This window comes from Peromyscus leucopus, chromosome 3, assembly GCF_004664715.2.
Source record: "Peromyscus leucopus breed LL Stock chromosome 3, UCI_PerLeu_2.1, whole genome shotgun sequence".
Classification (NCBI taxonomy): domain Eukaryota; kingdom Metazoa; phylum Chordata; class Mammalia; order Rodentia; family Cricetidae; genus Peromyscus; species Peromyscus leucopus.
The window spans coordinates 108,088,738-108,112,830 of record NC_051065.1 but is presented as its reverse complement, the minus strand read 5'-3'; the positions used below and the strand labels follow the sequence as shown (position 1 = coordinate 108,112,830).

The window sequence follows — 24,093 nt, the reverse complement described above, 5'->3', positions numbered from 1 at the left end:
TTGTGCCCCAGAGTGACCCTCAGCAATGTTAAGTGAACTCCAAAGAGAGAACGAGGCATGCCAGGGCTGTGGCAGGTAGGTGAGAGCCATGTGTGTGCCCTTTCCAGGGACATCTGCACTTCCTCTGGCCAGTTTGGAGGCCAATCACAGTGCTGCTCTGTGTGAACAGGAGACTGACCTTGCTCCATCCTTGTCTGCCACAAATGTGGGAGTGGCTATCAGAGGACTTCTCAGGTCTTTCCGGATATAGATCTTCTCAGTCGAAGCAGCACAATTGCTTGGTTTCTCCCGTTGCACATCAAAGGGCTTCCGTTCACTTTGTACAGCTTAAATTACACATTTAAAGAAAAAAAGTAAAATGAATGAACACCATAACATAAAGTGGTCTCTTAGCAAATCTGTAACTCTGGTGTTTAGTTACCATGGGCTTTCTAAACAATGGGGAAAAGAGTAAAATCAAATAATCCCAATACAAAAACCTAAAGGTATACAGATGGCTCAAGATGGCAGGTGCTGCCTACTGAGAAACTGCCATTCTGGTGTGACTTGAAAAAGTCAACATAGTCCCCTGTGTTTTTACTTCTATCACTAACCAGTTGGGCTCAGTCCTGGATAAGAAATGCCTATCTTCAAGTGGACCCTTCATAGAGATTATCCCATGACACAAATGGTAGAGCAACCTCTCCAGAGTCCAATTCCAGCCTGAAGTGCTTCAGCAAACTGAAAGCTGTTAATTGTATACAGTAATTTCTCTTCCAGCAACCTAGTGTAAGAATGGGTATATAGGAGCTGGAGAAGGCTCAGCAGTTAAGAACATGTTGCTCTTGAAGAGGACCACAGTTCAATTCTCAGCACTCACATCAGACAGCTCACAACTCCCTGTAACTTCAGTTCTAGGGAGATCCAAGGCCTATGTAGCTACCTGCATCCACATGTACATAACACACATAGACACATACATATATGTAATTAAAACAAAAATGACAGGCATGTTTGTTACAAGCAACTGATCTTGGGGATGGGGTGTGGTGTATAGTACATGTATGTACAGAGGCTAGAGGTCAGCAATGAATGCTTTCTACTATTGCCCTCCACATTTGTTTTGATTCAAGGTCTCTCAATGACCATGGAAATCACTGATTGGAGAGACTGGCTGGCCAGCAAGCTTTGGTGATCCACCTGTCTTCCTCTAGTGCTAGGAATTACAGGCAGAGTAACAACACCCAGCTATCACATGGGTGCTGGAGATCAGAACTCACAACCTCATTCTAGTGCAGCAGGCACTTTACGTATTGAGCCACCTCCCCAGCCCACGAACTATTAAAAGAAAGCAATGAAGCCTTGGATCAAGAAGCCCTACTTCTAAGCTGAAATGCAGTTGGACCTTGAGTTTGCAACTATGCCTGTGATTGCCCCAGTTTAATCCCGTCACTGCTTACAACTAAGGATAGCATGACACTATGACAGGGCAACCTCACCCTAAGCTAGTCATGTATGGTTACAAACATACTTCTTGTTCCCCAGTGGATTTTCCATTGTCCCATTCCTGGACAGGAAACAATTCTGAAATCCATTCGCTCTAATCTTTCCAGGAGCCAGGCAGTACTGTTAAGGTGGTGTAGGCCCTAACTGTTCCTCTCCATCCCTGCTATACTCTCGAGAATACAGCACTGCTCTCCTTGACTTCTCTTGTGCTGCTGCTACTTTGGAACCTGGTTCTTTTGATTTCACCATCAAGAATTGACCCGATGGTGTGGTGGTGGTGCATGCCTTTAATCCCAGTGTTTGGGAGGCATAAGTTGGAGAATCTCTTGAGTTCGAGACCAGTCTGGTCTACAGACAGCCAGGGTTATATGGAGAAACCCTGTCACGAAGGAAGGAAGGAAGGAAGGAAGGAAGGAAGGAAGGAAGGAAGGAAGGAAGGAAGGAAGGAAGGACAGACCAAACCCCAAACCCAGCAGTGTCAGCTCTGGATCACCTGGCTGCCCCAGAAGGTAAAGCATAGTGAAGCTTGTATGTTTTCCCCATTCATTTAAAGTCTAATGTAAACACTTTACTTAGCAGGCAGTTACTAACACGGTGAGGCCCTGCTACTCACATTCCATTTTCATGCCCATCTCCAGGCACTTTTTCAGCCTGCAGAACTGGCAGCGGTTTCGGTGATGCTTGTTGATGATGCAGTCTTGGCTGCTCCGGCAGCTGTAGGTCAGATTCTTCCTCACGCTCCTTTTGAAGAAACCTTTGCAACCTTCACAACTGACAGCCCCATAGTGACGGCCTGAAGGGAAGTGAGTGAGCATATGATCTGGTTCATCATGAACAGAGGTGAGCTACCCAGCTCTACTCCCACTTGGAGTACACCCTGTCAGAAGCTGCCACCACAGGGGTTAATGGCAGCCCAACAATATGTCTACCTCATGTGTCTATATTTCTACAATAACCTTATATGGTCACGATGGAAATCCAAAGCTCATACATGATGTGACTGTCCTTGGCACACAACTATCCCAACACACAGAGCAGCTTAGGCAACACTGCTCCGGTGTACACACTACAGTGTGTTGTAGAAGTTGCTCAATGCCCACTCTCATTGTGGTGATATTTATTTGTATGTTAATAAATAAAGTTTGCCTGGAGATCAGAGGTCAGAGCAAGCCATAAACAGAAGTCAGGGAGTGGTAGCACACACCCTTAATCCGATCACATGGCAGGCAGAGTCTTTGTGTGGTCAAGGACACAGCCAAGCGTGGTGACACACGCCTTTAATCCCAGTACCAACCATAGAGACTGGAGGTCTGTACAGACAGGCAGTGACGAGGAAGTGATGTGGCTGGGCGTAGAGCCAATGAGAAGGCAGAACAGGAAGGCAATAAGAGCACAGGTTAGACAGGAAGAAGCTCTCCTTTGGGAAGCTATGGAGTGGTGGTAAACTAAGGTTAGTCAGTGGCTCTTTGCTATTTCTCTGATCTCTTCAGCTATTACCCCTGTATTTGGCTGTTTCTTATTTAATAAGACTGTTTAGAAATTCGTCTATACCTCACTGACAGACTAAACACCCTGTATCATTCCCTCATTCTTGCTTAATCTCAGAGTCATGTCTTTGTCCCTAAGCATGCCTCTGAGTGAATTACTCAGGCCCTTCAAGGAACAGTTACAAGCCACAGCTTATTTCTCTACTCTCATTTACTCAGTACAGTGGTCTTTAGCCAATGACACCTCAGCTCACCCTTCCTAGCTGACAAAGTGCTGTTGAACATCAGCAGAACCTTGCAGCTAAGACTGGGCTCCTCTTGCTTGCAGAGCCCAAGACTACAGCTGAATTGTTAGGAAGATACTTCACAGCATCACTGTTCACATGGACTACAGAGGTAACTTGGAGGATCTCATTTTCCTTTTCCTTTAACGTTATGGTGTGAAATGAACCCTGTCAATATTGCCTTGACCTTCTTTGCAATGTCTCCTTGAGCTTGCTGCTATCTCTGAGTGACTTCTAATAGCTGGACACAGTGGCACTGTAAGGCTATGTGATGAGGCCTTTTCTTGAAGCTTAGAAGATCCCTGATCAACAGGAAAACCAGGCAGTCTTTGGCCATTTCTGTTTCTGCTTTATTTATTCCAAAAATTGCAAAGTGTGTCTCCTTGTTGAGCAGGCATAGGTTTTGCTCAAATACTCTAGTGGGAAAGTTAGTATCAATTATTGGAGAATGTAACAGATGCCTAGGATGGACTAGAGAAAGGCAACCAGTGGCAGCACTGTCTACCTGCTTCCAAGGGAAGATGGGGTTTTAAGTGGTAGGATGGACTGGCTTTACCAAGACAAAAAAAGGGTAGGAGATCAGAGGCAGGCACCAATGGTACAGAGAAATGGTACAACCAACTTAGAGGGGGAAATTGGAGCTTCTGGAGATGCTTCCTAAGCATCTTCCTAGGTCTAGGGCCCCTTTTCAAAGAGACAAAATGAAATATCAAGGACAACAAAACTTCCAGAGTTCATATGAGTGGAACAAAGCTGCCTCAGAACTTAGATCCCCTGAGCTGAGTTTTTCATTCCCCACTGCCTGCCTTACTGCCTCACTTACCTTCTGTGGCTCCCCAATGTTGGCAAGCCTCCTGTCTCCCTTCATCAGAACACTAACTGTGGAAGCCTTTGAGCTCTCCTTGAAGGACACCAGAAGCACAGACATAAATAACTCTAGAGGCCTTGGGTCTTCACCCAGTTCCAGAGAGCGCGCGCGCACACACACACACACACACACACACACACACACACACACACACACACACACACACAACCTTGGGTCTTTACTCAGCAGACATCCACATGTGTACAAGTCCCAAGAGGAACTGTGTGGTTCCTGCTCCTCCATTATAGATGCTTACACATAGGGTTCAGTGAAAGAATAAAAAGTGAGACAATTTAGATGAGGGGAATTCTACATATAATACACCTTGGAAGATACAAACATGAAAGAAAGTTTTACTTTCTTAATAGCATATAAATACTATATAAATACAGAGTTTCCTGACTTTTCTTATCAGTTTGAATAACCTGACAAACTACTTTGCTTATTATGTGAGGTTCATGTTTTAAACCCACATATAATATTCTTTCTCAACTACCCACTTCCCTACCCTATGAAAGGTCATGCTGTTGCTCCATGATACGTGCCAGAAGCCGGAGTCACATACCAGAGGCTTTGTCACCACAGACCACACAGTACTCCACCACCTGGGGCCGCTGGACGTCTGCCTTCCCCAGCAAACGCTCCACAGAAGCAGAATCCGTGACGATCTAAGATGTCAGCAAAAACAGTGCCAATTAAAATCTAGATAACTAAGTATAGTAACATCTAGTTGTATATTCCCAGTCTTGGGTATCTAAACAAACGAACTCTCTGGGCAGAACTGGGATTACTCTGAAAGCTTCATTCAATAGCCCACTAGCCTGCATATGTTAGTGACTGTTCTCTTGTGAACAAGACTGGAAGACACATGGGGATCCCACATAGATTCTCTAAGATAAAGACAGGTGAAGTTCTTCAGCTATGTGTCTCATCCCATCAAACAACATGGAACTGCAAGCTGGTGTTTGTCAGAGCTTTCCTGACTAGATCTCTTGTGGAGGAACCTGGTAACAGATGGCCTGAGTAGTACGGATGAGAGCGGAAGCCAGCTATTTCCTCTCCCTTATAGGTTACTCTCTAGATAACAAACTGTGCTATCCATCTAGGAGAAAACATAGCTGACACCAATCTGAAAAAGTTTAAACAACAGTTATTTTTAAAATGTACTTAAATTGAACACACAATAAATCTTCAAATGAATCTCACAAGGTGGGACCATATACAGAATTCACGTAAAATCACCTGTAAATTGTGACATCAGCAACCAGTCTTTCACAAACCCGTGCTTTTAACAAGTTGGATAGTTTTACATCAAAGGATCAAAACACACTTTGGGAGAGGGAGGATAAGAGAGATAATTCTTGCTAGCTCTCATAAATATAAAAACACATCAAAAAATTTAAACAAAGAGTCTGAACTGTTGAATTGGTACAGCAGTTAAGAGTGTTCATGGAGGACTCAAATTCAGTTCCCAGCACTCAAATTCAGGCACTTCACAGCTGCCTACAACTCTAGCTCTCTAGAGGGAGCCAACACCTCTATGCCTTCTGCAGGAACCTAAACTTACTAAAAATATTGACCTGAACATACTCCAAAGATACTCACACGGGAGGAGTGTGGGGTGTGTGTAGAAGTTCCACAGAAGGGGGCTTGAGGGAAGAGGTACAGCACTCCTAACTTCTCAAATCTCTTCACTGTGGCTTATGTGTGAGAGCCCCAATAGGTACAGAGTTTCAGTTTGGGAAGATGAAAAGAGTTATAGGTGGTGGTACAATAATGGTTAAGATGGTAAATTTTGTATTATGTACAATTTACCACAAATTAAAAAACAAAATCCAAGCCGGGAATAGTGGCATGCACCTTTAATCATAGCACTCAGGAGGCGGAGGCCGAGGCAGGCAGATCTCTGTGAGGAGGAGGCCAGTCTGGTCTATATAGTGAGTTCCAGGACAGTCAAGGCTATATAGAGATCCTGTCTCAAAAAGATCAAAATAAATTTAAAAAACAAAAACAAAACCAGGCAGTGGTGGCACACGCCTTTAATCCCAGCACTTGGGAGGCAGAGGCAGGTGGAGCTCAGTAAGTTCAAGGCCACCCTGGTCTACAAAGTGAATTCTAGGATAGCCAGGACTGTCATTCACAGAGCACACAGAGAAACCCTGTCTCAAAAACCCAAAACAAACAAAAAACAAAACTAAATTAACAAAGATTCCCCCCTTAACTATGTTGAAACACGCCCTATGCCTGGGTACTCTGGCATCGAGCCTCCAACTTCACATTGAACACGGCCCTGCTTTCCTTCAGTGTCTGCTGTTATTTTTGTGGCTGCCCCAATCCCACCTTGCTTCTCCCTCCCAGAGCAGAGATAAATAGGACAGAGGTGGAGATAGAAAGTACACAGCAGTTCCTGGAAATATGTGAGATCAGAATGAAGAGCTGGACCCAGGCTTTGGCCACTTACATGAGACAGAGGTTAAGTGTTCATTTAGAACCTCCAGCTTACTCCTGCACGAACCAGAAAGCCCCAATTCTGTCTCTCTCCAAATCCCACCCTCTCAGAGAGTCTCCAACAAAAAAAGGCAACAAAAACAAAACAAACAAACAAACAAATAGTTCTGCATTCTTGGCCACTACTGCAACTTCCTCTCGTTGCCACCAGCGCCTAAGTCCCCACCTAAGCATTCAGCTTTTGACCAGCTTGTGATGGACACGTCTCACCCCTCACCTACAACCTATAGAAAGTCTCCCTGCTTTCATTTGTGGGTGCTGCTTCTCCAGCCTCCATCTCTGGGACTGGAGAACTCGCCTGGGAGTTGTTTTGCTCAAATAAACCTGTTACATGTTTTCAATTCGGCTTAATCTGGCTTACTGTATCAGCGAAAAAACCTATTATCAGGGGGCAGCAAACCTATTAGTAAGAGCAGGTGTTGTTGTCTGAGAGTGGTCAGCTCTAAAGGGTGCCTTAAAGATATCACAGGCTAATGGTTTCCAATGTTTGAAGAACAGTTCTCCAGTGGTCCTCACTTTCTCACCTTGCCTATGCCAGTGCCTCTTCCTTGGCTGTTTATATCCCCTTCTTATTGTTCTTGATGATTGTCTTCTGGGTATGGCCACTCAGTTTACTGGCTTTTACTTTAGTTATCTAAGGCAGCAATCCCGCCATGCTTGTAAATCCCCAAAGGCCCTTCTAGGGTGGCCTTCCAAGGCAGGGCAAAACCGAGCTGAGAAGCAGTTCAAGTATCAAGTACGGAAACGACCACCCATCAACAGGCCTTACCTGGATCCTGCCAGGGACAAGGTTGTCCGAGGTGGTGAATATGAGCTGTTTGGCACTGGATGTCTCTGGAGACGCCAGGATCACCTTCCCAGTTCCAGCTCCATCTGGGCTGGTCAGGATGAACTGCTGTTTGGAAGACCCAGAGGCGTCCACTGCGGTGACTATCTGGATCTTCTGTCCTGTCTGCTGGTCTGTTACAATCTACAAGATACAGCATGGAAGCCCCTTTGCATGGCCTGTCTTCAGACCTGTGCACTTGCACTTGAAGGCAGTGTTCCAGGAGGTGATCACTAGAATCACTGCTGGTCTAAGATACATTTTACCAGTTGTGATGGGTAATCTTCACTGTCAACCTGACTGGAGTTAGAATCACTATGGAAACACACCCCTAGGTATATCTATGGGGGTCTTTCCAGGAAGATTTGACTATGGAGGAAAGACCCACCCTGAATATGAATGGTGCTATTCCATGAACTGGGACCCTGGACTGAATAGAAAAAAAAGGAGAAAATGAGCTGAGCCCCAGCAATCAATCTGTTCTGCTTCCTGACTATGGATACAATGTGACCAACTATCTTGTATTTCTCCTGCCATAACTTTTCTACCAGGATGACTGTATCCTAAATCTGAACCAAAATGAAAGCCCTTCTTTTTGTAAATTTACTTTGTCTGGAATTTTGTCAAAACAATGAGAAAAGTAACCAACATACTGTAGCAGGAATCTTAGAAGGTCTTATTAATAAAAACAAACCCAGGGCCTGGTATTGGGGTGAATGCTGGAAGATCAGAGAAGCAGAACAAGCCACAGCTTCTTCACCTCACCAATTCCTCAGCTGATCCTGTTTCCTCAGACTGGAAGCCTCTGTGTCCTCATATTCGAATGGATCTCAACTGAACTGCTTCTTGAAAGCCTGAAAGCTTAATCAGCTCTAGTTCCCGGTCCTCACACCTTATATACCTTTCTGCTTTCTGCCATCACTTCCTGGGATTAAAGGCTCTTGTTACCACGCCTGGCTGTTTCCAGTGTGGCCTTGAACTCACAGAGATCCAGACAGATCTCTGCCTCTGGAATGCTAGGATTAAAGGTGTGTGTGCCACCATTTTCTGACCTCTATATCTAGTGGCTGTTCTGTTCTCTGACCCCAGATAAGTTTATTAGGATGCAGAACATACAAGTGAGCTTTTCAGAAAAGTAACTAACATCCTTAGTGAGCTTTACAGAAATTATTTTTTATCAATTACTTTCACTCTAGGATTCTATCTTTACTATTTTTAGAATTAAAAGTCCCTTTGTGAAGACAATTATAATAGACTTAAACATAAAGAAAGGAAGGGAGGGAGGGAGGGAGGGAGGGAGGGAGGGAGGAAGGAAGGAAGGAAGGAAGGAAGGAAGGAAGGAAGGAAGGAAGGAAGGAAGGAAGGAAGGAAGGAAGGAAGGGTCTTTATCCTGTCATAGTTAAAAAAGGCAGCCTTAACTCTTCAAAAATCTAGAGAGGGTTGCTTTAAAGAAGTGATACTTTTGAAGGGAACCTTGTCTGAGTGACAGAATTCACTTGGCTTACCACTGTAATTCATCACCAGCCTACTCCATTTTCTGACTCTGGGATCTTTTAGAGGCCTAACTTTACTGTTGTGTGGTCAGGGCCAGAAGGGGCCTGGCACATGGAGAGAAAATAATAAAAGACAGTGGAATGCACTGAAGGCGGCCTGATTCCAATTTCTCAAAGACCCAGAGCCTCTTCTTCACTGAACTCATAATTCTTATCCCTCAGACTCTCAAGACCTGGGATTACAGGTGTGTGACACCACACTTAGCTTTTAGGTACCATTTCTTCTATGAGGAACACTAAGTAAACACAGAACACAACCTTGAGCTTGGTATGTTGCACAAAGTTACACCCATCCTTGCCCCGAGTTCATAAAAGACTAGAAGACAACAGAAGCAAGCTTGGAGAGAAACAGCTGCAAGTAAGCAGGAAAGCTAAGAAGGGGCGTCCTTAGACCCTGCAGCACCTCAGTTTTATTCATACAACCTGGCCTCCAGAGCTGTGGCACAACTTGTTTCTGTTAAGTCACAAAGCATGGGGAAGACTGTATTGCAATCTTAGGAAGCCTGTACTAAGAGGTAAGCCCAGATTTCCCTGTCTGAAACAAACGGCCATGCTCTCTGCCCAGCAGTAGGAGAGAACTGGGATGGAGAGGACTGAGAGGAGAGGTCCTACTCTCTGTGATCTTCTACCCATTCAGAGGTGATGGGCACTTACTACAGATTAGTGAAAGAGCTGAGCACAATACACTTTTTGTGTTTTCCTTCAGACTGTTGGTTTCCAGGGAATAAGATGAAGGGGAAATAGATAGAAAACTGCTTTTTGAGTACAGTTGCGTGGAACTAGGTAAGGCAGGGATGACACAACAGGGCAAACAGACCACAATGCTACTGAAGTGCAATTAAATCCTAAGTTATTGATAATCACATAACTATGAATGGTCTGCATATACCAATGAAAAGACAAAGATTACTAGGTAAAACAAGACTCAACACATTTTATATAGAAAGGACACAAATGAAGAGATAAAGATGTACCTTGTACATAAAGATAAAAACAAAAACAAAAACAGTAACTGTGAGAGCCAAAGTTACATTTTAAGTTGTAATTACTTTATCTAAGAGATCCATGAAAAATGTCTGTGATCTACAATCTCCTTGCTCAAGGACAGATAGTTTCTGAAATGCTGGAGACTATTATTTATGGGAGATAACGAGCCACATGATTTTCACTCCCCTAAACAAGTTTGTTTGACCCATGTGCTCCCAATGTGCTTGATCACATGTGTGTGGGAGGTTCACAGGCAGGAAATACGTCAGTATGTATGCTTGCCCCTGATTGGACCTGATGGGAAATACAATGAATTATGGATTTTCCTTCTTAAGCCCTTGCAAAACTTGATTCAGGGCCATTTCCCAGGAACCTGGTCATAGAGCTAGCCAGAGCCCATCTACCTGGCTAGCATTTAATTAAAGCTTGCTTCAAATTTGGCTTTGAATTGTGGTAGTGGTCTTATTCTCAATCAGTGGGATTAACATAACAACAAAAAGATGGAGTAACTATATTAATCTCAAATAAAATAAACTTCAAAACAAGGAAACTCTCAGGCCCTGTAAAGAGGCACTGCATAATGAGAATTCGATTCTCAAAGAAAGGATGTAATAACCCAAATCCATATGCGCCAAAAAAGGAGCAAAATACATTAGGCATCTGGGTTTAGGAGGATGTAGCTCAGCTATTGGTTAGCATGTGCAAAACCCTAGGTTCCATCACTAGGACCAAAACCCCAAAACAATCAGGCAAACAAAACAAGGCAAACTCAGACAGAACTAGAGGGAGGGATAAAGAAATCCACAGCTATAGCTGGAGATGTCAATGCCTTCCTATAAGCACCAGCAGGCATAAAAACTAGTAAGGAACTGGTAGGCTAACCAGCACAATCAGCTTGCTATAAATGGCATTCATATGAGAACCCTTCTAACGTCCATATACCCCTCCTACTCAAACTTGCACAGGAGAGTCACAAACAGAAACTATATTCTGGCTCTTAAAATGCATTGTAAAAAAAAGTCTGCAGAGTGGAAAGCATACGTAATATGTTCTCAAACTCAATGAGACTTAAATAGAAATCAAAATAATATTATTTCTGAATAAAACACAGGCTAAGGACACAGTTACAAGAGTAATCTTACCTTAGGCTAAGTGGGGCTCACAGCAGATGTCTTGGCTAGCTATTTGGCAGTCACTGGTGTATAATGACACCTAAAGCCATCTGCTCAATTGGAGCCAATACAGAAAGTTGGAGCAAACACCCCAGAGTGTTGTTTGAATTTCTAAAAGGTCTTATAATAAAAAAACCCTGAACCAGATATTAGGGTGAAAGCTGAAAGATCAGAGAATCAAAGCAAGCCACAGCCACCACCTCTTACCTCACCAACTCCTCAGCCTGAAAGAGCTCCAGATGAAAGGGCTTCACAGTCAAAATGCCTTAGCTTTTGTCTTATATACCTTTCTCCACCCATCATATCACTTCCTTTTTAGTGCTAGAGATTAAAGGCATGTGACTTCCCAAACAAAGGCATGAGATCTCAAGTGCTGGGATTTAAGGCGTGTGACTCCCAAGTATTGAGATTAAAGGTGTATGCCACCGCTGCCTGGCTCTGTTTCTGTCCTAGACTGAGTCAATCTCATGTAGTCCAGAGTGGCTTTGAACTCAGAGATCCAGACAGATCTTTGCCTCCCGAGTGCTAGGATTAAAGGTGTGTGCCACCACTGTCTGGCATTTATGTTTAATCTAGTGGCTTGTTCTGTCCTCTGATCTTCAAGCATATTTTATTAGGGTACATAGTATATCACCACACCAGAGTATAATTCTGTAGAACCCCAACATTTTCCATTAGGAAGAGAAGGGCAATAGGAATTAAACGAGAATTATTCTCCATACTATTTCCTAAAGAGGTCTCTCCTGTAAGGCAGATAACTCAGTTAAAGGACTAAAGATACTTCAGAGCAGTAGTTATGGAAAGGCATAGCCTTTTCATATATACAAGTACATGCATATATATGCAAAAAGTAATTTGGATTATAATGTGTATTAAATACAGTAAGATAACTACAACAAAAGGCCTACTGGTTGAAAAGTAAGTGGAGTAAGAATACAGAGAAGGACATAGAAAAACAGTACTTTTTGTTTTATAAAACCTGAAAATACCTGTAATCCCATCACTCAGGAGGCAGAGGCAGGCTGATCTCTGGGAGTTCAAGGCCAGCCTGGTCTACAAAATGCCTGTCTCAAAAAGCAAAAACAGAAAACTTGAAAATATATATAAAACAATAATTTTTGTTTATTATGTACATTTATATAAAAGTATAAAAGTTACACAGCACTAACAGATCATTTAGCAAACTGACATTTAAAAGTACATGGTATTAGCCGGGCGTTGGTGGCGCACGCCTTTAATCCCAGCACTCGGGAGGCAGAGCCAGGCGGATCTCTGTGAGTTTGAGGCCAGCCTGGGCTACCAAGTGAGCTCCAGGAAAGGCGCAAAGCTACACAGAGAAACCCTGTCTCGAAAAACCAAAAAAAAAAAAAAAAAAGTACATGGTATTAATATGGGGAAATAGATGCTTCCAGGCTGGATTGGTGGGAACATAAGTCAGTATGCCTTCTTTAGTGACGGTGCAATAAAAATGGGATATCAAGTAGTCACTCAACAGGAATGGTTGCATCTGCTTTGTACGTATGTGTGCCAGCTGGTTTTCTGTTAACCTAACACAAACCTAGACCTATCTACGAAGAAGGAAGAGAGAAATCTTAATTGAGAAAAGATCTCCCTAAGACTGGCCTGTCAGCAAGCCTGTGAACCATTTTCTTAACTGACTGATATGAGAGGACTAACCTAACTCTGGGCAGGTGGTCCTATGTTGTACAGGAAAGCAAGTGGGGCAAGCCATGGGGAGCAAGCCAGTAAGAAGTGTCCCTCCTTCATCTCTGATTCAGTTCTTGCCTCCAGGTTCCTGCCCTGACTTCCTTTGATATTGACGTCAAGAACTGTAAGCCAGCCAGGTGGTGGTGGCACACGCCTTTAATCCCAGCACTTGGGAGGCACAGTCAGGCGGATCTATGTGAGTTTGAAGCCAGCCTGGGCTACCAAGTGAGTTCCAGGAAAGGCGCAAAGCTACACAGAGAAACCCTGTCTCAAAAAACAAAAAAAAAAAAAAAGTGTAAGCCTTATAAATAAACCTGTTTCCTCTCCAAGTTGCTTTTGGTCACAGTGTGTTCTAGTACAAGCAAGAGAAACCTAAGACATGATACCATCTTAAAAAACAAAACAAACAAACAAACAACAACAAAAAAAAAAAAAAAAAAAAACAAGGGGCAAAAGATGCACCAAATGTTGATCCTTCTCTGCAACAGCAAGAGGGGCTGAGGAGATGGATCATTCAGTTAAGTCAGTCATACTTCCAGTGCAAACATTAGGACCTGAAGTCAGCTCCCAAACACCCACATAAAAGCTGGGCTTGGCAAGGAATATCTGTAACCACAGGAGAGCCAAGAGCTTACTGGACAGCCAGGCTAGCCAAAATTGCAAGTTCCAGAATTTATCTCATTTCAAATTATAATATAAAATTAAAAACAAATAAAATTCCTTAAACTTTTTTTTTTTAAGGAAGAGATCTGGCTCAGTTAATAGAGTGCTTGTCTGACATGCACATGGCCCTAATTTGACCCTCAAGCACCATAAAAAAAATCGGTATGGTGGCACACACCTGTAATTCCATTACTCAGGAGGTACATGGATATTCAAGGTGTCTTCAGCTACACAGTGAGTTCCCCCTCACCCAATAAAGAAAAAAAGAATCTACTGAGAGAAACCTATACCCACCCCAGTCTGTGCCTTGAATGGTAGGACTTTGGTACAGCATGCATATATTACCTCTCCAACCCCCATAGGCAAGCAACAACTCTTCTGGGTACCTAAGAGAGGACACTGGAATATCAGAGTAAGAAAGAAACAGCAGAAAGTGGTGGACAAAGAAAACACAAAACACAATGCTACTGCAAGTGGGAAGCACATATAGAAAGGCTATATAAGAGTCCCAGAAGCATTCTCCTAAAAATTCCAATAAGATTTCAAACTTAAAAAAAAAATCATAAAGTCATTTCTAACAAAATTGTACATAAATCTCAATATATAATATAGTTGAATATTAGATATGTAAATGTATTTTAGAAACAAGCACTTAAGTAAAGTTGATCAATGATTACAATATTGCTTTCCTGAAAAAAGGGGAGATGGAGGACCATCTCAAGAGAACCTCAAACGACAGAGAATTCTCATAAAGTCGCCACTGAAGAATGAACAAGATAGAAAATCTCACAATCATCTCCAAAATGGAACACTATGCAATCCCTTTTCCCTTTTAACTTATCTTCCTTTTAAAAGCTGGATTAAAAGGTAAAAATTAAACCTAATGTTTCCTGTGTCCTCCTCCATCATCCCCCCAGCTCCTGCCCTACATCTTTATCTCCCAAAAACAGCAGTTTTCAGCCCCAGCCTTCCTCCACTGAGTGACTGTGTTCTTTTTCCTCCTCCTTAGAACAACACAAAGAACACCAACAATGCTTCTGGTCACCTGTGCTAACCTGCACGACGAAGGATGGTCCTTCTGTGTTGCCTGGCACCTAATTACTATCATCATAATCAATAATGAATCAACAAATCTCAGAAAGAAAAAAAGCTGATAAAAACAACTCTGGAAGTTGTGGAATGAGGATTATGAGGATCCTACAAAGGCATGTTTCAGTATTAATATTTCTTTACATAATTATGATTATGTAAAAGATTAAGAAATCTACACGACTGATCCAGTGCAAAGGAATGATCCCTGTAGTTTGTGATCAAATCAATCAGAAATATTACATAAAACATACATTCAGAACTGGATGGCAAACAGTGAATCTAAGTAAAGATTGTAACAGAATTTTATTTAATATTTTCTGTAAATTTGAAGCAGTATAAAAACAGGACATTAAAAGCTATAGCAAGGGCTGAAGATATAGCTCAGAGGTTAAGAGCACTGGCTGCTCTTCCAGAGGTCCTGAGTTCAATTCCCAGGAACCACATAGTGGCTCACAACCATCTGTAATGAGATCTGGTGCCCTCCTCTGGCCTGAAGGGATCCATACAAGCAGAACACTGTACACATAATAAATAAATAAATCTTAAAAAAATAAAAAAAAGCTATAGCACAAATCTAGGTGTGTTAGCACCAGCCTCTAATTCCAGTACTGGGGATGTGGAAGCAGAAGAAACAGGAGTTCAAGGCCAACCTCAGCTACACAACAAGTTTATTAAGTCAGCCTGAGCTACAGGAGAGCCCACTGCAAAACACAAACATAAAAACAAACAAAACCTCCAATAGCACAACTGCTAACATCTCCTGGTACTCATGTGCAGAGCTGCACGCCTTATCTCACTTCATCCTTCTGCACTATCACAGTGACACTGCAGAAACGAAGGTTTGCAAACTCTCCCTAGGTCACATAGCTGACTGGTCACAAAACTGGATCTTAGGTCTGTTAACTCAGCTAAATATTGTCTAATCCGACATCTTTCCCTCTTATCCTTTCCAGAGGAACCACTATGTAGGCTCTAAGCATTGCTGTCAGACACTACAGTATTAAAAATGCACTCTTTCCAGGCTCCAAGGGAAGCAACATTCACTGACAAAGCATGGGCTAGGAATGAGGATGCCACTGAGGTCATCTGCATTAACACTAAAAACACAGAAATTACTTCACTTTTAAAAAACAAATCTTCTTAAAAAAATATTTTTCCCCCGAGACAGTTTCTCTGTGTAGCTTTGCGACTTTCCTGGAGCTCACTTGGTAGCCCAGGCTGGCCTCGAACTCACAGAGATCCAACTGGCTCTGCCTCCGAGTGCTGGGATTAAAGGCGTGCGCTACCAACGTGCGCAAGCACAAACAGGAGTGCATGCGATGAATGTATGAGTGAAGGTACATGCATGCCATGGTGCCCATGTAGAGATCTGAGGACAACTTTAGGAGTCTGTTCTTGCTTCCTCCTAGTGTTAGTTCTGGGACTGAGCTCAAGTCACCATGGTTCCTTGGCAGGTGCTTTTACTTGCTGAGGCATCCTGTTGTCCCAACCCTGGTATTTTTCACACCCATGTAACAGGTGTTTTTTCAGTTGTTCATCTCTGTTTATGTGTCCTGATTCAGCTGGGTAATCAAACATCAATCCTGTCCTCCCAATTTCTTGCCATAATTTCCAAAGTCTTTTTGTTCAAAAGAGTAGTGGGTTAAAGACAGATTCACAGCCCTGCCCCTGCTTAAGTAACAGTTAACAATCTACTACTACTACTACTACTACTACTACTACTACTACTATTAATGTGTATAGATCATACATAGTGAACATGGTTATATACAAGACACCTTTCTAAGTATTTTAAAAGCATTATACCTGCTGATTCCTTATAAAATCCTGGGACAAGCTCGTGTGTGTGTGTGTGTGTGTGTGTGTGTGTGTGTGTGTGTGTGTGCGTATTCCAAATAGAAAAAAATTAAGCATTAAAATTGTTATTGCCCTGATTAAAAAACTTATTAAATCAGGGCATTGGATGTGACTACAAGCAGGGGTCCCTGATTCTAATAGGATATATATTGCCTCTCAATTTGGACAAAAGTAAATGATAAAATGGCACATCATCCAGTAGTTTAAAGCAACAGTTCATACTTTTGCTTTAAAAGTAACTTAAACGAATATAAACTTTTTTAAATGAATACAAACTGTTAATTGTTGTTTTCCAAATAAATGAGCTCACACTGTACTTGATGCCAAGAGGAATCTACTCTGTAGTGAACCTCTCAGGCAGGTTTGGTTGTGGAGAGAATGAAGAAATCTAGTAGAACTGACTTGAGTACCTGAATGCGCTGAGGTGAGGCTACCGCAGAGTCGGTGGAAATTATCTGGATGCGCGGGGAGGGGCTGGTCATCCCTGGAGATTCCGGCCGAGAGGTCTGTGTACGTGGTACCTATGGATGAGAACATGGGGCTTAGGGAGTGATTTCCTGAGGACTTCACTTTTCTTTTTTGAAGACAGGATCAGGTCTTCATGCTGGCCTTGAACTATTGAATTACTGACCTTCCTGTCTCTACCTCCCAAGTATGAGGATTACAGGTATGCACTACCCTGCCCAGCACGGGCATGCCTCATGCTCTTGCTGTGGCCTTGAGTGACAAACTTGAATTTTGAGGTATCAGCACAGGCCAACAAAGTAAGTAGTGAGATACTGCCCATGATGGTCCCAAGAAAACACCATCTTAAAATAGCTGCTTCTGATGTTGAAAACACAAGTACAAACCAAATCAGTTCTGCTTTTTCATGACCTTTAAAAAAGAAAAAAAAAAAAAAACCGAAAAGATTAAAGAAAAAAAGCTATCAAAATAATTTTTTTTAATAGAAATGCTCTTTGAATTTTTCCCACTGTTTCCAAAGCCCGCTGTAAAACTCTCCTCTGTAATGACTTTTAAAAGAAAGTCTTTCACAACATTGCAAGGTATGGATGACAAACAGCCAGCACAGCCCTGAAAATATTGGAAGCAGCATTATGGAAGGGTCTTGACAATGGGCCAGGCAGAACGAAGTTGGGCAAAGTTCACCACAAACACAAGGATACCTACCAAAGGTGAGGATCAACGTGCTGAGTGGTCACCTGGGTACCTGAAGTGAGAAGACAGTATTTTCCCGGATTAAAAGCTTATAATGAACCAACACCATACAAATGTGTCATGTCCCCCTTCCTGTAAAAATGATTCCCTAATTTATTCTGTGAGGTCAATATTGCTCAGCACCAAAACTAAAGATGTAATGAAAATTATCTTACAAATACAGATATAAAAACTCAATGAAAGAAAGCAAACTGAATCACAGTAGCATGCCTAACTGCAGCTTACTCAAGGAGCGCAAGGTTGATTCAACGCATGAAAAGCAGTTCAGCAAAAGCTGCAAGATCACTTTAATGGACAGAACAGACAGAAAGCATCTGACAAAATCCAACACTTTAGTGATTTATAAGAAAGAAAGAGAACAAATTAGAAATAAGGAGAACACTCAATCTGATCAAGGAGAGAAGACAAAGCTTTCCCCCAAGATGAGAAACAAGACCCGGTATGTTTTCATCACTGCATAATGTACTGGAACTGCTAGCAGGAAAACAAGGTAGAGAGAGAAGAAAACTAAAAGGAGGAGGAATGAGAGTGAAAGGGGAAGAAGAAGGGAAGAAAGAAGAGGGAAGCAGAATGTATCAATCATCTCCATAAGCATGCTCTTACATAAAACCTCACAGAATCCACAAAATTGCCCTTACAAATGGTCATAGTTCCAAGGTTGCAGATACAAGATAATTGTATTTCTTTACATTGGCAATAAGTGATCTGAAAACAAAATTAAGAAAATAATCTCACTGATAACACAAAAAAAAGAACAAAATGTGGGAATAAATTTAACAAGGTAAGTATAAATAAACCAAGTGTGATGACTCACACATGTAATCCCAGAAACTTGAGGCAGCAGAAAGTTTGAAGCCAACCAGAGATACATAAATTCTATGTACCTCTGACTGGGCTACAGAGTGAGAACTTGTCCAAAAAAGAAAAAGAATACAAACAAACAAATAAACCAGCTAACAAACAAACAAAATAATCCCCAGAAAATACCACTGAAAGAATTAAGTAGTGATGGCTCACACCTTTAACCCAGCACTTGGGAGGCAGAGGCAGGCAAATCGCTGTTGAGTTCAAGGCCAACCTGGTCTACAGAGCAAGTTCCAGGACAGGCTCCAAAGCTACACAGAGAAACCCTGTCTTGGAAAAAATAAAATAAAATATTTATCCTAAATTGATCCTAAAACCCTAAAATTCATGTGAAATGTAAGGAACCCAGAACAAAACAATCCTGAAAAAGAAAATGAAGATGTAGGAGGACTCACACCTCTACATTTGATTACTAAAACCTACACAATCAAAGCAATGTTGACTCTTACAACTCTCACTTCTGGTATTTAACTACAAGATCTGAAATCCACTTATGGAAGAGATGTTTGCATTTCAGTGTAGTATTCAAGAAAAAGTTATGGAATCATTAAAGTGTCATTAACAAGTGAATGGATCAAGAAAACAGTTAGGAGTTAGAGAGATGGCTCAGCAGTTAAAAGCACTAGCTGCTCTTGCACCCATACGGCAGCTCACAGCCAACCTCAACTCCAGTCCAGAGAATCTAACATTATTTTCTGGCCTTTTTGGGCATTGCACATACGTAGTGCACATATATAACACAGGCAAGCATTCATACATATAAAATAAATATTTTTTAATGATATATAAAAAGAAAATATGGGGGGCGGGAGGGGGGAGAACAAGGGAATACATGGCTGATATGTAAAATTAAATTAAATTATAAAATAAAGTTTAAAAAAAATATGGGTATATATACAATGGAATACTTAACAATGTCAGTTATGATAACATGGATGGAACTAGAGAGCACTATGCTAAATGAAACATGATAAGCAGATACCCACAATGTCCTCAAACAATTGAAAACACAGAAGAGTAGAATGATGGAAACAGGAAGACAATGTCAAGGGTTAAGAACTCTCACGCAGTTTTCTTGGGTATTGTTTGAGATCTCCTGCACAGTGTGGTGAACGAGTTAATAAGAGTGTTTTACACTCCTCAAAAATGCTAAGAATACATTTCAGGTGTTCTCACAAAATATTTAAAGTGCTGAATGTTAAGTAGTTTGACTTAAAAAATATTCTACAAGCTGGGCGGTGGTGGCGCACGCCTTTAATCCTAGCACTGGGAGGCAGAGCCAGGCAGATCTCTGTGAGTTCGAGGCCAGTCTGGTCTACAGAGCAAGCTCCAGGACAGGCACCAAAACTACAGAGGAAAAAAAAAACAGGGTTGGGGATTTAGCTCAGTGATAGAACGCTGAGCAAGTACAAGGCCCTAGGTTTGGTCCTCAGCTCCAAAAAGAAAGAAAAAGAAAAAAACAAAAACAAAAAAATCTACATTGTATTAAAAATTTACAGTGTTATTGTGTATTCCACAAATATATAAAAATAATTTTTTTTATATAGAGGCTCTCCAGGTCTGGTGAGATGGCTCAGTGGGGTAAAGGTGCCTGCTACCAAGCCTGATGACTTCAGTTCATCCCTAGGACCCATATATATGGTAGGAGAGAACCTACTCCCTATGAGTTATCTTCTGACTTCTAGACATGTGCCATGGCAGGCACAAACATAGAATAGAAAATAAAAAATAGGCCCTCCAGAGAAAATTTTAAGGAAGCTGCCAAAATTTCTCCAAGGCATTCTGACCACCTTAAAATATTTAGGTGACCTAGAGTAACATTTGTTCATTGCCATACTAAAATTAAAACCTCTATGCAGGATGCATTCCCATCTGTCATTTTTTGAACATGCAATGAATGAAGCATGACTCCAAACTGGGCATGCTCAGGAATTCCGCTTACCTCCAGGAATGAGTCTTCACAAGGAAACATGCATGGACTTTCCTGATAAAAATCCTTGCTCAGGGGGCTGGAGAGATGGCTCAGCGGTTGAGAGTACTAGCTGTTCTTCCAGAGGTCCTGAGTTCAATTCCCAGCAACCACATGGTGGCTCACAACCATCTCTAAAGGGCATACATGCAGACAAAGCACTTATAAATAAATAAATAAATAAATAAATAAATAAATAAATAAATAAATGCTTTAAAAAAAATCCTTGCTTAGGGTACAATGCTTTGAATCACGGCAAGGGCTCTCCTTACTTGCTGGAAGTAGTTATATTCCCTCCAATCTATCTTCTGGTTGTGTGTATCTACTGGCTGTGCCCACTCACCAAGGGACCAAATTTGGCTATAAATGGGCAAAGAATAATCTTTATAAAAAATGGTGACAACTACACATTATAAATAAAATAACTCAGCCGGGTTGTGGTGGCGCATGCCTTTAATCAGGAGGCAGAAGCAGGTGGATTTCTGTGAGTCCAAGGCCAGTCTGGTCTACAAAGTGAGTTCCAGGATAGCCAGAACTGTTACACAGAGAAACCCTGTCTCAAAAAACAAAATTAAATAAAACAAGTAAAAATAGACTAAAGATTAAAAAGCAAGAGTTAAAACATTAAAACTCTTGCAAGAAAACAGGTATAATTTTGTCATCTTGGATTTAAGTGATGGTTTTTGGATGTCACTGACAGCATAAATAACAGCAAAAAATCTGATAAACTGCACATTTCCAAAATTAAAAACATGTATGCATGTGTTTGTAAAGAACAGAAAATAGTATCAGGTGTTGTTCCTCGGGTACCAGTGACCTATGTTTAGGTTAAGTCTCTCACTGGCCTGGAGCTTACCAGGTAGGCTAGATTGGCTGGCCAGAGAGCTGTAGGCATCTGCCTGTCTCTACCTCTCCAAGGCTGGAATTACTAATTCATTTCACTACATCCAGTAAACATTTTACTGACTCGCCATCTTCCCAGCCCCCAATTAAAAACTTCTATGTCCCAAAGACACTAACACCAACAAGAAAATCCATGTAAGTGGGAGAGATTCTTACAAATCACTTACGAGGATCCACACATAGCATATAAAAAACTGCTTTAACTTAAAATGTAGCCTAGTGGTAGATCATGTGCCTACCACATACTAGGCTGTGGGGTTCAATTCCCAGGACTGCATCACACAACACATTCACAGGGGGTGGGTGGGGTAAGGGAGTCCTTTAACAAAATATACAAATGGCCAATAAGCACAATGAAAGATTCCCTACATATCTTTCGTTACTAGGGAATGCAAGTAAAAAATTACAGTAAGATATCATTTCACATCCACTGGGATGGCTACAATAGCAATGAAAATACAGGCCAATAACAAGTACTGGTGACAATGTGGACAGATTGGAACAGCTGCCACATAACCCTGCAATTCTACTGCTAAGTATGCTTAAGAAAATATATTAACCGTGGTAGGTAATTCACACAAGAGAATCCACACAACAATAGTACTACTTGGTAATAAAAAGGGGTATGGGGGCTTTAGAGTTGACTCAGTGGTTAAGAGCACTGTATTCTTGCAAGACCCAAGTTTGAGTCCCAGCACCTCTGTAAATGCTTGAAACTGTCTATAACTCTTCTAACCTTCATGGTTCTAACCTACTAGGCATGCACACAGTGCACATGTAGGCAAAAATTCATACACATAAAATAAATCTTAAAAAATTTTTAGAAAGGGATGTATATTGGCACATGCTACAACCCAGATAAACCAGTCACAGATGACTAGTTTCATCCCATTTATATAAAATGTCCAGAACAGGCAAATCCATAAACAAAGAAAATAGATCACTGATTACTTTGGGCTGAGGCAATGTGAGGCAAGGCTTCAATTTATGTGATTTGAAAGAAAATAGTTGGGCCTTGTTGGAGTATGTGTGGCTTGTTGGAGGAAGTGTGTCACTGTGGAGGTGGGCTTTGAGGTCTCATATACGCTCAAGTCATGCCCACTCCTGTTGTCTGCCTATCAAGATGTGGGACTCTGAGCTCCAGCACCATGTCTGCCTGCATGCCTCCATGTCTGGCCTCTGAACTGTAAGCCATCACAATTAAATGTTTTCCTTTATAAGAGTTGTCCTGATCATGGTGCCTTTTCATAGCAATTGAAACCCTAACTAAGACAATTTAGGATGATGAAATAAATTCTGAATTAGATAATGGGAATACCCGTGTCACGAAACTTTACAATGTAAAAGGGTATCCAAAACTAAAAAAGTATATAGAAATGGATGACTAAACGTACTAAAATGTTTTCTTTCATAAACCATTAACTTTACCAACAAGAAGTTCAGTATAAAAGACAACATTATAGTGGTATTTAGCTTAGGAATGCTTCATACAGATTCCTTTGTTCTCTTGACTAAGACAGACAGGATAGAAGTGCTTTACAGATGTGCTGAAGCTGCATCCCAAGGCCTCTCTTCTAGCACTGCTCATATGCATAGTTTGTCACCAAGGATAAAAAAAGTTTTGCCCATTCATCATATGCTTCTAAATAATGAACATTTAGAATTTGGGTTCATCTAATATTAGTCTCCAAATTAATTTTGACAGCTTCAAAGATCTAAAATCCTTTACTGATAAATAGGCCAAGACATCAATGAGGAACCTCATTTCAAAAATGATTCAAAAGTATTTGTTTTTATTTTATGTGCAGGAGTGTTTTGCACCACAGGTACACATGGGCCAACAGAGGCAAGAAGAAATGGAGCTACAGGTGGTTGTGAGCTACCATGCCGGTGCTAGAAACTGAACTCAGGTTCTCAGCCAAGAGGAGTGAGTACTTTTAACTGCTAAGTCTTCTCTCCACCCTGAAGCCTTTTTATCTTACTTACAACTAGTGTTAAAGCAGCCAGTATTGCTTGAGTTCCCACAGACTATGAGATCTTGGAAAACGGGCTAACACATGACCCTGAATGAGCCAGTTTATATAAGTTTCAGTTTCCTCAAATTCAATGACATACTATTACCACTTTATAGAATGGTGTGAGGCTCAATGAATAGCAAACGCTTAGTGCACACTCAAAGGGCAGCCATCATTATCATAAACTTCCTGAAAAATTCCTTAAGTTCATTTAGACAAGGTTGAATTATTATTACTACAATATGATGAATTGTATTGCTGATCTCTCAACAGATTTTTTTTTCATTTTCTTTTCTCTCCTTTCTTTCACCACTCACTATGTAGCACAAACTGATCTTAAACTTGAAATTCTCCTGCCTCACCTTCCACATGCTAGGATTACATTTGTGTTTCACCATGCCCAGCTCTTTTCATTCATTTTTTTCCTGTTACAAAATATATTAAGTTCAACCTCAAACCATACACAAAAATGTAAAGCTATACTATAAATCTGTAGCTTTGGACTAGGCAGTGGTCTCCTTAAATGTGTCACTTAAAGCACAGGCAATAAAAGCAAAAAACAGGAACACGCAAATTGCCACTATTAAGAACTTTTGGCCTTAAAAGTAAAAAGGAAACATTCAGAATATCAAAAA

General features: G+C 41.4%; 1 protein-coding gene across 9 annotated transcripts in view; it reads right to left on the bottom strand.

Annotated features, from left to right (window-relative positions):
* Positions 1-24,093, bottom strand: part of Nr2c2 (nuclear receptor subfamily 2 group C member 2) — an 82,495-nt gene that overhangs the window by 18,430 nt on the left and 39,972 nt on the right. For 6 of the 9 annotated variants that reach the window (XM_028854982.2, XM_028855003.2, XM_028854994.2 and 3 more), the window contains 6 exons: positions 17,660-17,699; positions 16,900-17,010; positions 7,402-7,602; positions 4,690-4,792; positions 2,099-2,278; positions 179-326 (listed from right to left, as the gene is read on the bottom strand). In XM_028854982.2, coding sequence (XP_028710815.1) covers positions 179-326; positions 2,099-2,278; positions 4,690-4,792; positions 7,402-7,602; positions 16,900-16,971 — 704 coding nt within the window. In that variant the 5' untranslated portion in view covers positions 16,972-17,010; positions 17,660-17,699. Of the gene's footprint in view, positions 1-178; positions 327-2,098; positions 2,279-4,689; positions 4,793-7,401; positions 7,603-16,899; positions 17,011-17,659; positions 17,700-20,513; positions 20,649-24,093 lie in introns of those variants that run through there. The other 3 variants (XR_005091135.1, XM_028854966.1, XM_028855016.1) reach the window with 2 other exon arrangements.